The sequence below is a fragment of the Macrosteles quadrilineatus genome, unplaced genomic scaffold, assembly GCF_028750875.1.
Source record: "Macrosteles quadrilineatus isolate MER2022 unplaced genomic scaffold, UCM_ALF_1.0 Scaffold_8__2_contigs__length_117827958, whole genome shotgun sequence".
NCBI classification, from domain to species: Eukaryota; Metazoa; Arthropoda; class Insecta; order Hemiptera; family Cicadellidae; genus Macrosteles; species Macrosteles quadrilineatus.
The window spans coordinates 98,948,778-98,963,308 of NW_026542601.1; the positions used below are offsets into that span (position 1 = coordinate 98,948,778).

A 14,531-nucleotide genomic window follows, 5' to 3' on the forward strand; every position below is an offset into this window, starting at 1 on the left:
ACTGATAAAAAAGTGTCGTGAAGATAACCAGGCCAGTTGCATCATAATCGTCAGACACTCTTATCTTTTTTATAAGTAGAAATGAGTTAATTTTCAGCCACATATAGCCGGACTACTTTCATGTTACCTTTGAAATCAAGCTTAATCACAATAATTACATCTTAGATTCATTTTGTAAATTGAATGACTATTTTGCAGGAACCTTACCCTCTGACTGAATATGCCTTTTCCAGCAACATATGTGGCATTCAATCTCAATTGAATTACTTTAGTAAAATACCAGAGGGATTTTTATTTTATTTATTTTTAGAAAGTGAGAGTATTTTCTTTAGAAGTCTTTTTTTAGAAGTTTTTTTTCACATCTTTGACTAAATCTTTGATCTATAGAAAATCTGCAAACTATTATGCCTTTGGTTGAATGTTTATTTTTTAGCAACTGAGGAACCATGTTGAATATGTAACGGAGGGATCTTCAAGAAAGTAAGATATCTTCTATAAAACACCATACTGCTGTGCAACATACGTACATCTTTGACCGAAAGTTTCTTTTCCAGCAACTGAAATGTTGCATTCAATCCCACGACTCCTAGAGATGTGCATGATGCCCGACAGCACCATACCTCTTCTCATAATAATCCTCACTGAGGTCACACCTAATGCAGACGCCGTTTTCCTTCGCATGAAAATGGGTAAGTGCCATTTTTGTTGTGGCTTTGTTTGTTGTTTACTTAAAAATATAAAGAAAAATACGTTGACTAACTTATAAAAGAAAATACATATACCAACTAAATTTGTAATTCAAAATATGTGTACTGTATTAAAAAAATAACACTTCGAAGAAGCTGATTCAAAAGTATTTCTGCTTAAATAATGTGATCCTATGTTTAGGGAACAGAATTTTCAAAAAAGAATAAGAAATGAATATTGTATAAATCAAAAGTTTAGACCAGACATTCTTAAGCATACTGGTATATTATTTATGTACCCTTATAAATAATAGTAATATTAATAAATTATATACAGGTGCGTAAGTAGAAAATAAAGAATAGGTGCATACACTGTTTTTATATTATGTGTTTATAAACGTAAACTTTGTTTTGGTTATTATTATTGGTATTATTGTGTGTATAAGTCCATTGTTTTGTATCGAATACATGACAATGCGTCTGAAGCTTATTTGTTTTGCATATTGTATCGTTGTCTACGAGAATTTATTTTACCAAAATAAGGCTAAAACATATTTCTTTGTTCTAGGGATAACATATCACGTCTCCAAAAGTTTAAAGTTTTATTTCAATAAAGTATCTGAGGATTTTTTAAATCAATATAATATTTCCGATGTTATTTTACTGATGAATATATTTAACTTGTATATTATTTATTATGGTTTAAATCTATTAACATTACTATCAGTTCTACTTTGTAACCTAAGAGCTAATATATATAATTTAAAATATTTAAGCAATCTCAAGAATACAAGGATATAAATAAATGTTCTATATTTGCTTCAAGAAACAAGAAGACATGGGATTATAATAGAAACATTAATGGTCATTTAATCAAGACTAATTAATCATATATATTTTTCTTATTTAAAATAACATAAATCCTCAGATTGAAGAATTGTTATGAAACTGAAGAAGAAGAAGAATTTAAGAAGATTAAGACATGGAAATGAACTGTTACTTCATACTGTAGGATCTTCTGGTGAAAATATTATGCCATTGAAGAAGAAGACGCATTTAAGAAGATTGAGATGTGGAAATCAACTGTAGCTTCATACTATAGGATCTTCAGATGAAAATTAACATCTATGGAGAAATGTATAAGCATCAAAAAGATTTTGCATTAACAGGTCATAACTGAATGTCAGTTAAAACTCACAAACTTTTTTCAAAATTATTAAAATATCAAAATTGGGTGAAAGTCTAATTTAAAGAGGCATTTCATGTGTTTAAATTGAATTTTAAGTCAGTAATAGCATTCTTACAGGTAATAAAAACATCCGTTTCTACATTGGATGCAATTTAAATCAATTAAAGACTGCTGTCGGAAGTCTTTTTTTTTGTAACAATTAACGGAATTAATTTGGTTTATTTTTCAATATTAACAAAATTGCATTTCAAAAAAATCTATTACATATAAATCAATTTAAGATGTTTTGCAAATGCTACCTGAAGATAAGAAGAAACCCACCAAGAATCACAACATTGGAGGAGGAGAGGAATGATCATTTGACAAATGTTTGGAGCAAAAAGGACGAGAATTTTTAACCAAAAATTAACTGCGCCCATTTAAATGGCCCCTCAAAGTAATAACCTGAAAGACACGTTTGGGCCAACTATATTATACAAAGTAGTTTTCCAATTACAATATGTATCTTTTTGCTACCATAAGTCTTTTGCAATTCAGATATTTTTGTAATCGCTAATGCTATATCTTTGACAATTAATAGAACTTCAGCATACAAAAGTGAATTGCAAAGCTAATAATGGAATGAAAAATTACATAAAGTTTGATAATATTTTTGGATTTTGCCTAACGTTACTCTATTTTTATCTTAATCCAGGAGTGATTATACTCTTTATTCGTTTTCTGAACTATGTCTTCGAGCTTATCTAAATAGTAACATGTAATAAGTTTTTTTTTACTTCATACTAATATGGGTAATTGTTTCAAATTTGGGTTAAAAAACAATTCTCCAAGTATGAAAACCAAAAACTTTCAATTCTACAGCAGCAATCAACAACACGAGATCTCAACAATATAATGTAAGAATTCACTAAGCACATATGAGCCCTTTCTTCAAAGATCATGTCTTCACGTCTGAAATATTACTTCTTTACAAGGAAGAAATTAGAAGAATGAAACATACAACTATTTTATTTAAACCAACTATGAATTTGATAACTTAATTAAATATCAATTTAATGATTTTAGTTAATATTGAAGTTAAAACTTAGTACTTTTCCTCGGCTTATTGTTTTGAATTATTCTAAATTGATCTTTAAAACTTTTTTTAAAGGTTACGTTTGTCAGGAACCACAAAAGAAGAAAATAATTGTAAAATAATAATTCAAGGAAGATCTGCATATTTTACATCACATCAGACAGTTTTATTTAAACAGCAAGATTAATATTATGAATCATAAAAGATTACATTTTGAGTATTTTTTTTACTTCAAAACTACTGTTGAAAGGGTCTAGGATTTAATTTGTACTGAAAGCAATATTATAATAAATTTCACTTAGCTATATTATCAATTCGCTACACATTAAATTAATGAAGTAAAATACTTTTGTATACATTTTCAAAGTTGTATATGTGAAATTTCTACAGACTTGAGTTCTATGAATTTTTAATAATCATTCTTTCAAATTTAAAAAGAAAAGCAGTAGATGGCGATATTTTACAAAGAATCTATGGAATTCACGTTCGTCAATCTCTTCATCCAATGGTTCTTGATCTGCTGGATACACTTTACAGATAATAGGAATGCAGAAATGTGTTATGTGGTGTACGCCAATCTCAAATGTTGAAATAAACCTAAAGATAACAAGGCAAGCTTCAAACTAACATTTGAATAGTTTCAATATAAGCAGAAACATATCATGAGATTTAAGTTTGACAAGGATTAACACTATATAATTCTCTATTTCGAAGCAGCACATGATACTTTGTTTACCTAAACTAAAGTAAATATTGCTGACTATCACTCAAAAGTTCAGTGAGCAACTGAAAATTTCCATCTTTATGAAGTCATCAAATCATAATTGTTTATGGGGAACGTGAAAATAAGACACGAAGAAGGGTTGAAACCCTAGGATGAGAAGCTGAGAAGATTCAACTCTTCGTGAAGGATCTAAATGGATGGTTATGGAAGTTACTAACAAAAGTTGTGTGTCAATAAAACCAACCAAACAAATTAACTACTGGTTTTTTGAGTTTTTTTTTGTAGGCTCATAAATATTAAAAGAGACTTGCACTCAAATCAATTAAAGAAGAAAGGATAAAGAAAAAATATTGTTCCACCATCGATCTAGCTTTTACCACGAAGACTTTATGAAAATCTACCTTACGAAGGGAAACGTTCCAAACATCTTTTTCTCACCCCCCCCCTTCCCCCCAATCAATCGCTTTGAAGAATTTATCAAACATTGTAAGCACCGGGAATCAAAATTGAGAAAATCAAAATTGTAAAAAGTACACTTTACGTTATCAGAAAAATGGTACACGTAATCAAATACTTTGTACTTTGAAGGATCTAAGAAATTATAAAGCCTGCATATACTGACTAGTGAACCTAAAACCTAGAAGAGGATCGTAACGAGTTCTAAGCCTGTGGTGCTAAAAGTTGAAAAATACTACAGTGCTTTCTAGCACATTGACAGTTACAGTGCTGTTGCAGACATTGCCAGTTAATTTATTGCACCTAGACAGGTTTAAAATACTTTCTGCAATACTTCGTTTAGAATTTAATGCCAAAGTCGTAAAACATATAGAAAATGTCGCTTTCGCAATAAACTGGATAAAGAGTAAAGAGGATCGAAGTTAGATGCAGGCCTATAAACTTTAACGAGCGGTGAGTTCTCAGTGCATCTACCTCTTTGCACTTTGCACGTTTCTACTTCATTTTGACACAAACTGTCTAGACCAGCAACTAAAGATAACTCAAGACTTAACACGGAGATTGCTGAAGCTATCTAAGAGCTATCGGTACTGAGATAGCGAGAAGGGGGATGCTGCAAGTGAATACTTCAAGATACAGGTGGGACTGTTAAGTAAAACTATTTTCTTTTTGTTCAGCTTCAAAAAGATTAAAGATACCAATCACAGCCAGACTCATTGGTTGATTCTTTTAGATTTTATTTAACTAAAAGTAGATCTTTGGTGTAATGTTGTAAGTTACATTCTTCATTCATATGCTACAGCGGTCAGTGTCATCTCTACTAGTAATGGAATCAAATAACTTAAATCCATTTTAACACCTAAATTGTCAAGAATAAAATCTCAAAAGCTTGTGTTTAATTGGTTCTTTCAGTGAAATTGTGCAAGTAGACATTGTGTTTCTGGGGATAGTTTTTCATCAGACGCGGATCTCATCACCAAACTTACTTCTAAACTAGGATCCTTGCCATTAGATAATTACAGCCATTGTGATTTTTATAGTATATGTGATTGATTAAGTAGACAATGTATATTCCCATAATAGATTAAATCTGCAAGCAGTTTACAATGTCACTTGCAGCTGGCGAAGACTCAAGCAATAATGTTCAAGTTTGTCTTGGCTCGAAATATCTCAGTGACACACAACACGAAGTCCGCAAGAATTTGTGCACCTCGTATTTAACTGTAATCGCCCCGATGTTAATTTTGTCCTTTTGGCCGAAGCGCATCTGCTCTTTTCATTGTGTCTTAACCTTTCGTAAGATTAGGTGAAGATTTGTATAGCGAAGTTGGATTTGGATGGCTGACAAAGATAGTACCGAGAGGTGACGTCTTCGAAGACCTTTGTTTAAAGTAATAGGATTTGAAATTAGATCAAACGTAGTCAATGGACTATTAGCCTTAATCGTACTTCAAGGGGTGGAAACGTGGACTTTTAAGAATAATTCTCTTAATCTCCAGCTTATGATTACTATTGAACGTTAAACATGTCCTAATAATCTTTATTTCAATTATTTTTATTTATAAACATTGGCATAGCATGGCATTATACAAAGTGGGAGCCCTGGTTCATTTTCCAAGTAATATGTTGTATTCCTCTCAATCAGCACTGCAGCAGCATTTATCAAACGGCATTTAAAAAAGAAAACAAAGCAAATCTCTACGTTTTAGGTTTATTCATTCTCTTTGTTCTATTACAGTAAAAAAATTGATCCAAAATTAATAATTGTTCGTTCGTGCTGTACTTAAATGAGATCGTCAACAGTTTATAGCAAGTTCTTTTATTTTTATTTTTATTAATTTGTTGTTTGGTGCTTGTTCTCTCAAATGTAGAAATAAAGATATTCCAACGTGGTTGGCATCCACAACAAAACGATTGGTTTCCACTCTGGCCAACAACTCAGGATGCATACCTTTTAAATGGCTGGCAGTCAAATGCGTAGCGTCACTTATACTTTTTTAATCTAGGTTCAAACTACAAACAAGAGAAACGTTGTCTTCCCCTGATTGGTTCATCTTGATTACCTTCTTCTTCTCTACCTAAGGATCTTTTATTTATGAAACTAAAACTTTTAAATCCCAGCTTGTTTAACGAAATTGAAAAACATCCATGAAAATGGTCAAGGTGGTCGAATCCTGCAAAGTCCACTTCCAATTCAGTCTCACCCTACTATGCTATCTGTAGTATTATATACTGTCATTTTACAACTATTCACAAATATGGTAAATATTTTCACCCTGAACTAGGATCCCGTTCCATTCCTGTCAATTTTGAATGGGAGTGTTAAAGCCCCTAAGTAGTTTTTTATTTGTATTTGTACTTAATATAATTCGTCGTCATTGGGATTCTTAACTCTGCTGTGCGGAACAAATTTAAAATGTGCCTTCAATATTCGTAGTTTAAGTATTTTAACAATTCAACATTCACCCTTATCTGTTTTGGGCCTTTATATTCCAAGTGGTGAAGTTCTTAGCTCGATATTTGTGCTTGTACCCGCCTCATCCACATCCTATATGACTGTTGTAAGCCGAGAATGGTTACGACGGCCACGTCTGCTCCACGAGCTACAAAGTACTCACAATATGAGGATGGTGTCCTTGTCCTTCAGATAATCTAGTAGTAAAGAGCGCTTGCAACGCTCAGGCCGCAACGTAAACTGTTCTATTAATGGGTCCCCTGTACAATGTTATCACCAGTACTCGCCCCGAGTGCCAATACGACTTCAACATTGCTAATTCTGCAATTAAGTCGTGGGACCGGTCGTCATTAAACGCAAAGTCAGGGGTCAAGGCACTTAGGGATAAGTAGACTCGGAGATATTTACCTTTATGAGGAACATTAAGGTAAAATTGTGGAAATCGTGTTGTTTCTGTTCATTATTTATGCAAATGTTTATGTCACCATTCGTACTATTTAATCTCCAAGTGGTTAGTGATCTCGTGCATTTAAGTTCTTGTTGCAGAATCTTATTCCTCCTTGCATTGCTTTGTTTAGCTCTCCTCAACAGATCAAAATTCAACACTGATTGATTAAAATACCTACGCCACAGCAAACCTGCAGACTAAGCGAATTTCAATTCGTCCGATTAAGTAAAATATTTCCATAAGCAGGTCATATTTATTAGTTATAAGGGTTTAGACGATCCCAAGATAAAAACTGTAATAAATATCACTGGCGTAGAAAGATATAATAAAAATTAAAAACAATATGAATTCCCCATTCAAAACACATGGATTTAACGAGTAATGTACTTAGATTTGCTGCTACGGGGAAATTAAAGGAAGATATTGATAGAATAATAATAGTATGGGATGAATAAATAGATATGCGAATTGTTATCAAAATGTATCCTTTATCAAACGAACTACAACAGTTTTCTTTTCCTCCATAAGAATAACATGGAGATTTTAAATGCACGGTTTTTTAATTTCTCCTAAACATTTAGTACAACAATGTTTCTCTGTATTAAATCATTTCTTTTTTTATCTCTACACGATGGCTGCAGAAATGAGTTAGTATTTTCATGTTTTAACTGTAAAAAATCCAATATTTTTTCAATGAAAACTCCCTTAGCACCCCGTTCCCATGATCTTACTGGTTCGTTAACTCATTGTTCACGAACACAACATACATATTTAAAACTTTGAACGAATAATTCTTTTTACCTCTGGGAACATCAAAATGAAAAATTCAATCGGCCCCGATTCTGAATCTTTCAGTGCCACCTATGGTAATAGCTTCTTCCTTACTGGGAAATTTTCTAAAAAACGTATTACCAGTATTTCGAATATTATTAGAATTAGAGTTCATTAATTTTCTAATTAATCTCAAAAATACCAATTCCAGTACTTTACATAGTCAAATCATTCCAACTAAAACCCCACAGAATGTGGTAATACGCATGTAATACTCATCCCTTCAAATGTAAAAAGGTTAAATAATTCCAATTATTTCCAAAGAAATGTTGTATTTAATTAATTTACTTGTTTCAACCCCTACTTAATTTACTTTAAAATTCATGCATCAAAACAGAATCGACTAAAATATTTTAGAACAGGACTATAAAAAGCCAATGTAGCTTCTTTCGTAAATGCACAAAGATGGCATGGTTTTTATAGTCGTACAGTTAAATTTTGAAGATTTAGTTCTATTCCAGTAATTTTGTCAAGAACACACTTTTTAAGGATGTTTTTACGATTTAGCTTCCTAGGAACAGCCAATTAAAACGCGTAATCTTTCATAGTGGACAAATTACAACAAATCCGTAAGTAATTTGTAAAAAAAAAAAAACTAACTTAAATTGGGTTTTCCCAAATAAACTTGCATTGATTATTAACTTAATGATAAGAAGCCTTTTAAGACCAAAATATTATACTCATATGAAGAAAATTGATTACCAAATACTTTTACTGAAGTATTTAATTTGTAGATGAACATTTAAAAATCATAAAATGCAATTTAATACAAATAACAACCAAACTTAATTCAATGTTCAACTAATAGCCAATTGAAGACAAAAAAGTATAGACAAGTAGCAACCTATAAAATGTGAAAAACGAAAATCAATTTTACTAGGTCTAAAAACCCAATGAATTTCAGAAAATAAATAGCTCTATAGCGAACGACGCTGCATACAACCAAACTTACAACGGAAAATGAAAGTTTGATAAAAAGTATTTTAAAGCAAATAATTTGGGGTCTTGTTGGGAATAATAGTTCTCTATAAACAATCCTATTTCATAACTGATAATTGAGAATAATCAAGGCGAGTGAGAGGTTAGTGTGAAATAGTCAAGTACAAAGTTGCATCGCTATTTGGCGCGTGTATAGGTCAACGTCAAGGTTGTTGCAATTATATGCACACGAGGCCAGTGCTGCCAACCCACGTCGACGTCGCTCCGCGGGGATATTCCCTCGTGTAATGTTGGCACTGACTTATGACAATTTGATAAAATGATAATAAACCTAAATTTGAACATACTCTCGTTATTCTGTTCAAATTATAATAGTCTGGTCGCAGGTCAAAAACCTGGATAAATTTAAAATTAGTCGAAATCAATTAGGAAAATATTCAAAGTGAATATTGAATAGCTGAATGAATATACATTTTCATCACTCCGTAACGAACGTAACTATTTTCGATAACAGCTGACTTAAATAATCGTTTCCCAAGCTCTAATTTAGTGCGAGGGAAAATCGATCAGCTGATTTTCCCTCGCTCTAAATTTACTTTCCCTCGTTCCCGATTAGTTCTCAGTTTACTCACTACGCGCGCTAGTGTTTTGTTGCGGTTTAATTTAATGATTTGAATCAGCAGTATTTATTGTTAAAAGTTGTTTTATTCTTTTATTTGAAAATATACGTAGTATCTCTCAATAAATACATACAACGATGGTACAATAGTTCTTCTTTTTTACAACCATATACTATACAACTATAATATTTCTTGAGTATTTTCTATTATTTTTATGTTTTAAAAATTATCTAAAATATATGTAGCTTTCCTTTTAGAAGATTTTATTTTATTTTGTTGTTTAAACAAATTAATTGGGAAATAAAATAGTTGTAATATTACTGAAGCATGTTATTCTGTGTTGTGTATTTTTACGTCGTGATGAAAATTACGTTCGTAACTCGTACCGAAAGTTATTTTCCGGCACTTTCTCAATTATTCCCGTCCCCAGCTTTGCCTCGCTCGTGAAATTGTGGTTTCCTGTGTGAGGCAAACTTGAGCGCGCGCCGGAAAATGCCACTTTCGGTCCTAGTTATGAAATATACAATATTTCCTTCGTGACATACGAAATAAATACATATGCACTTATTTGATATTACAGAGGTTAAGCTAGTTTCTTTAAAACTATTTCTTGTTTTCCCCTACACATTAGTTATTAATAGGTAAATAGAAATTGAAATCATTCTGACGCAATAAAAAGTAGCTAGTTTATTGAACGTTTGATCACATTATAAACACATACTGCATAAACGTTTTTAAATAAAAAAATTTAAAGAATTAGTTTGCAATTAAATCAATGTGTGTACTCTGTTATGCTGTATATACACATAAATCTGGTAATTTATTAACTTTAAATGGCCCTGGACTCAAGACTTAAAAAGAGTATTAAATAAGGCACATTTAATGTTTCCAAGTGGTAAGAATCCACACGGCTCACAGTTCTTAAGAACTTGTATGCTATATCCTTTTTGAACTTTTTTTTTTGTTCAGATGCCTATGTGCTATAATAGACGGAATAGGATCATAAGATAGAAATTAATTGAATTGAGAGCAAAACATTGTGTTATTTTGCGGTAAAGCTCCTACTTGGCTAAAGTCTAAAACGCATCCCATCAGGCAAAAGTTTCTTTTCGAATTCCTATCTGCAAGACACCACTTTAGCTAGACTAAAATATACGGGATTTTCTGATTATGTGATTCTGTAGGTAACTGTAATATAATGAGAAGAATGATTAAATACCCCCGCCGCAGCAAACCTGCAGACTAAGCGAATTTCTATTAGCCTGATTGTATTTACACGAAAATGCCTCCTTAAGAATATCACATTTATTCTCTATTTAAATAGAATTAGTTTAACGAGTTCTTAGGTTTGCTGCAACAGGGAGGGTAAAAAGGTTTTTTTTGTAAAATGTTAATAGTTTAGTATGAATTTAATACATTTTCCAAATTTGATCAAAATATGTTCACAAACAACCAAACTACAACAGTTTACTTATTCTCCATAAAAATAACCATGCAAATTTTAAAATTACAGATTTTTGGAATTTTTTCCGTAACCATTAGACGCATAACAACGCTTCAATATACTTAATTATTTGTTTTTTTAAGCTCTACAAAATGGTTTGAAAAGGAATTGCAAAATTTTAAGTTTTTAGGGTCAAAATGGGAAAACCCTATTTTTACCCCAGAAAACCCCTCATAAACCCCCGTTCCCATAGTCCGATCATGCTGGTTTGCGAACTCGTTCAAATTTAATGTAGGTTTACACGTATGTACCAAATTTCATCAAAATCGGATCAGTTTTGCTTGAGTTATCGCGCTAACGGACACATATATAAATAAATAAATATATATATATATATATATATATGAATTTGAACGAATGGTGTTTTTTGCCTCTAGGGACCTCAAAACGAAAAAGTAAATCGGTCCCGGGTCCAGGTCTCACCATGAGTACTACGGTAATAGCTAATTCCCTATAAGGGAAATTCACTAACAAAATTAATATAAAGAAAAAACAAGGCTTAACTTTTTAATTGTCAACTCTCAATAATGTAAAACTATAACAAGCAACATGACACATTATACGAGAGTGAACATTGATGATTATATTACTTCATCTATGATTATAGTGTTATAGTCGTCATGGGTGACAGGGGAATTAGAAAGTTGTTGATTCTTCTCTTTAATTACGTTTTTTTCCGTAGTTATTCCTCTTTAAGAGTTTTCCCCATTCCTCTATAACCGGGCTACATTGGATAGCGAACATGACATCAGTCTCGTTGCATAACGCTGGTTTTTAACTAAATTGGTTTCGACAGTTTTGGGATGAATTTCACTTTGGATTTCATACCTATCAAAGGCTTTTCGATCTTTAATTATAATTTGGAATGGGGACATTAGTCATGTTCTTTCAAGACGTGTTGGTTGTATTTTTTTTTTCATTTTGAGATCAAATATTTTATAGGTCCTGGCAACACAGTGCACTTTACATATTTATCCGACCATATACTTAAATAGTTATTAAAATACCCCTGTCACAACAAACCTGCAGACTAAACTAATTTATATTTGTCGGATTGGATTTTTCTAAAATATTTCAATAAACAAGTCATATTAATTCCTCATTCAGATAACATTGTATTGGACGAGTACATACAGTAGGTTTGCAGCTACAATGGAGGGAATTTTTTTATGAAATTTTAATGTACAGCAAATGTACAGGTTTAAATTAATAAATTTGTCAAATTTGATCAAAATTTGTATATCCATAGTCAAACAGTTTAATATTTCTCCATAAGAGTACTGTAGCATTTTATTTTCTCCGTAACCTTTAATATAACAAACAATAACTCTGCATAAATTTATTCGTTTCTATAAGCTTTACATGATGTTCATATTAAAAATTGAAATTTCCATTTCTAAAGTGTAAATAAAAATAAAACAATTTTTGAAAACTTTAAATCTCTATAACATTCCATTCTTATGACCGAGCTTTACACGATGGCCATGTAAAAATTTGGAATTTACATTTTTAATGGGTAAAAAAAAAATTTTTTTTAACTTTTAACCCTTATAACACCCAGTTTTATGACCCGATCTTGCTGGTTTCCAAACGCATTTAAGTTTATCCATCAATACATCTTAAAGCACAATTTCATCAAAATCTGACCAAAATAACTAGAGCTGTGCGTCCACAGACGTATATATTTAAATATATGAAAAAAATAATGTTTATGACCTCTTGGGGCATCAAGATAAAAAATTAAATCGGTCATGGGTCTAGATCAGCGATCACTTAAGACCAATAGATAGAAGGGCTACGTCGATGAAAACGGCACCAAAACTCAAAGTTCCGCTTGTAAAAAACTTGACATTTAGCCTACTTAGACTTAAGTTATATGGTTGAAACTTCGTTAGAGTGAAGTCAATAAGTCTATGACACTATTGGTTTTAATTAAAAGCATAAAAGTTTGTATTTTCTAATTTAAATATTCATATAAAGTAGGTACTTTCAAATGAGTTTTAAAATATGACATGAAAAAGTTCGTCGGCTGCTACTTTTTTCATTTTTTGGTCAGGTAAGTTAAAAAACTGTGGAGTTTTTAGCTAAAGAGTTGAATCTTTTGGATAATGTTTTTTTTTATTTTTAGCTGTTATAGTTTGGTTGTAATTTAAATTGTAATATAGGGGCTACCCACCGCACCGCGTTCCGTCATGCGGGCAGATTCTGCCTACAACCTCACTTGTTAATACAGTTTAGATACTCAAGTTTAGAACTATACAGAAAAGTTACTGAACTAATTAGAAAAACACGGAGTACATATAAATGTTCTTCGTTTTATTTTTTGTATTCATCTAAATTTAATATTATTAGCTCTTTCACAAAAATTTATATGAATGTCAGAATATAAAGGAGAGTTGTATAAAGAGTTTCAGAAACTATATTGTGACTTCATACATTGTAAACCAAACGCCAGAACTTTATCAAACTTTAATACGATATAGATACATATATTATAAATTAATTTTGAAGCTTTTCAGAATTTTTCTTTCGCCCAAAAAGTTTTTGTAGTTAATTATGTAAACAAATTTTTTTCTAAGAAACGGTAAACGCTAGAAAACAAATTAAAAGCGTATTTTGAATGTCATTGTGTTAGTAATAGAAATATTTATAGTAAAAAGGCGTATTATCGCGGATATCATTTATATAAACTAACATTTAATTAGTTGCGCCCGCTTAGAGCTCATCACAGCCGGCAGTCGCCATCTTAGTAGAGATTAGTGAAAAATACTGGCTTCACGTCGCGGCCAACATGCTCCATCTATTGGTCTTATGTGATTGTTGATCTAGGTTGAGGTGATGGCTTCCTCCCTTTATGGAATATCTTCTAAAGATACAATGACACCTTTTGACAGTTAAACACACGTTTTAATCAAGACACTTTGAAATACTTTCGACAAACGAATCTTGCAATTCGGCCACTGCTTGCATTAGTGGGATTTGACTGGACATAAATAGGACTGGCACGGTGCCGCGAAGTGCATTTAGACTTTCGCGTCATTACTAGGCCAAACATTGTTGCACGCGCTCTGAATTCTGTCCAGACACTGACCTTACTATCGCTGAAACGCATAGCTATCCCGACTTGTGTGCAGTTAAGATTTACAACCCACTTAAATACAGGGTGTTTGTGAACTCTCTCGAAAAAATTCACAGGGTTATTCCTTGGGTTAATACATGAATATTTTACATTATAAACATGGGTCGCCGGAGCCTCGTTTTCTGTCTGTCTGTCTGTATGTGTTTTTTATAAATAACTTTATAACTCGAGTTTAAATCGAGGTACAAACTTTAAATTTTACACACTTGTGTATTTAAACGTGTTACACAAACATGCAAAATTTCATTTCGTTCACTATAGCCGTTTCAAAATGGCGGCCATCTAAAATCTTTGACCTCAAATTACATGAAAACCACTAGAGTTACAAAAAAACCACAAGAATAACAAAATTTAGAAAATTTTATGCCAAATCAAATAACACCTAGATCTTAAAGATCGGACAACAAACAGCTGAGTTATAAACTTTTTAAATAATTAATAATTTCTTTACTGGCTTTTAATTGT

General features: G+C 31.8%; 1 protein-coding gene across 3 annotated transcripts in view; it reads left to right on the forward strand.

Annotated features, from left to right (window-relative positions):
* LOC129000000 (uncharacterized) overlaps window positions 1–14,531 on the forward strand; it is a 50,617-nt gene that overhangs the window by 16,837 nt on the left and 19,249 nt on the right. For 2 of the 3 annotated variants that reach the window (XM_054426835.1, XM_054426833.1), the window contains exon 4: window positions 555–689. In XM_054426835.1, coding sequence (XP_054282810.1) covers window positions 555–689 — 135 coding nt within the window. Of the gene's footprint in view, window positions 1–554; window positions 690–1,254; window positions 2,592–14,531 lie in introns of those variants that run through there. The other variant, XM_054426836.1, reaches the window with a different exon arrangement.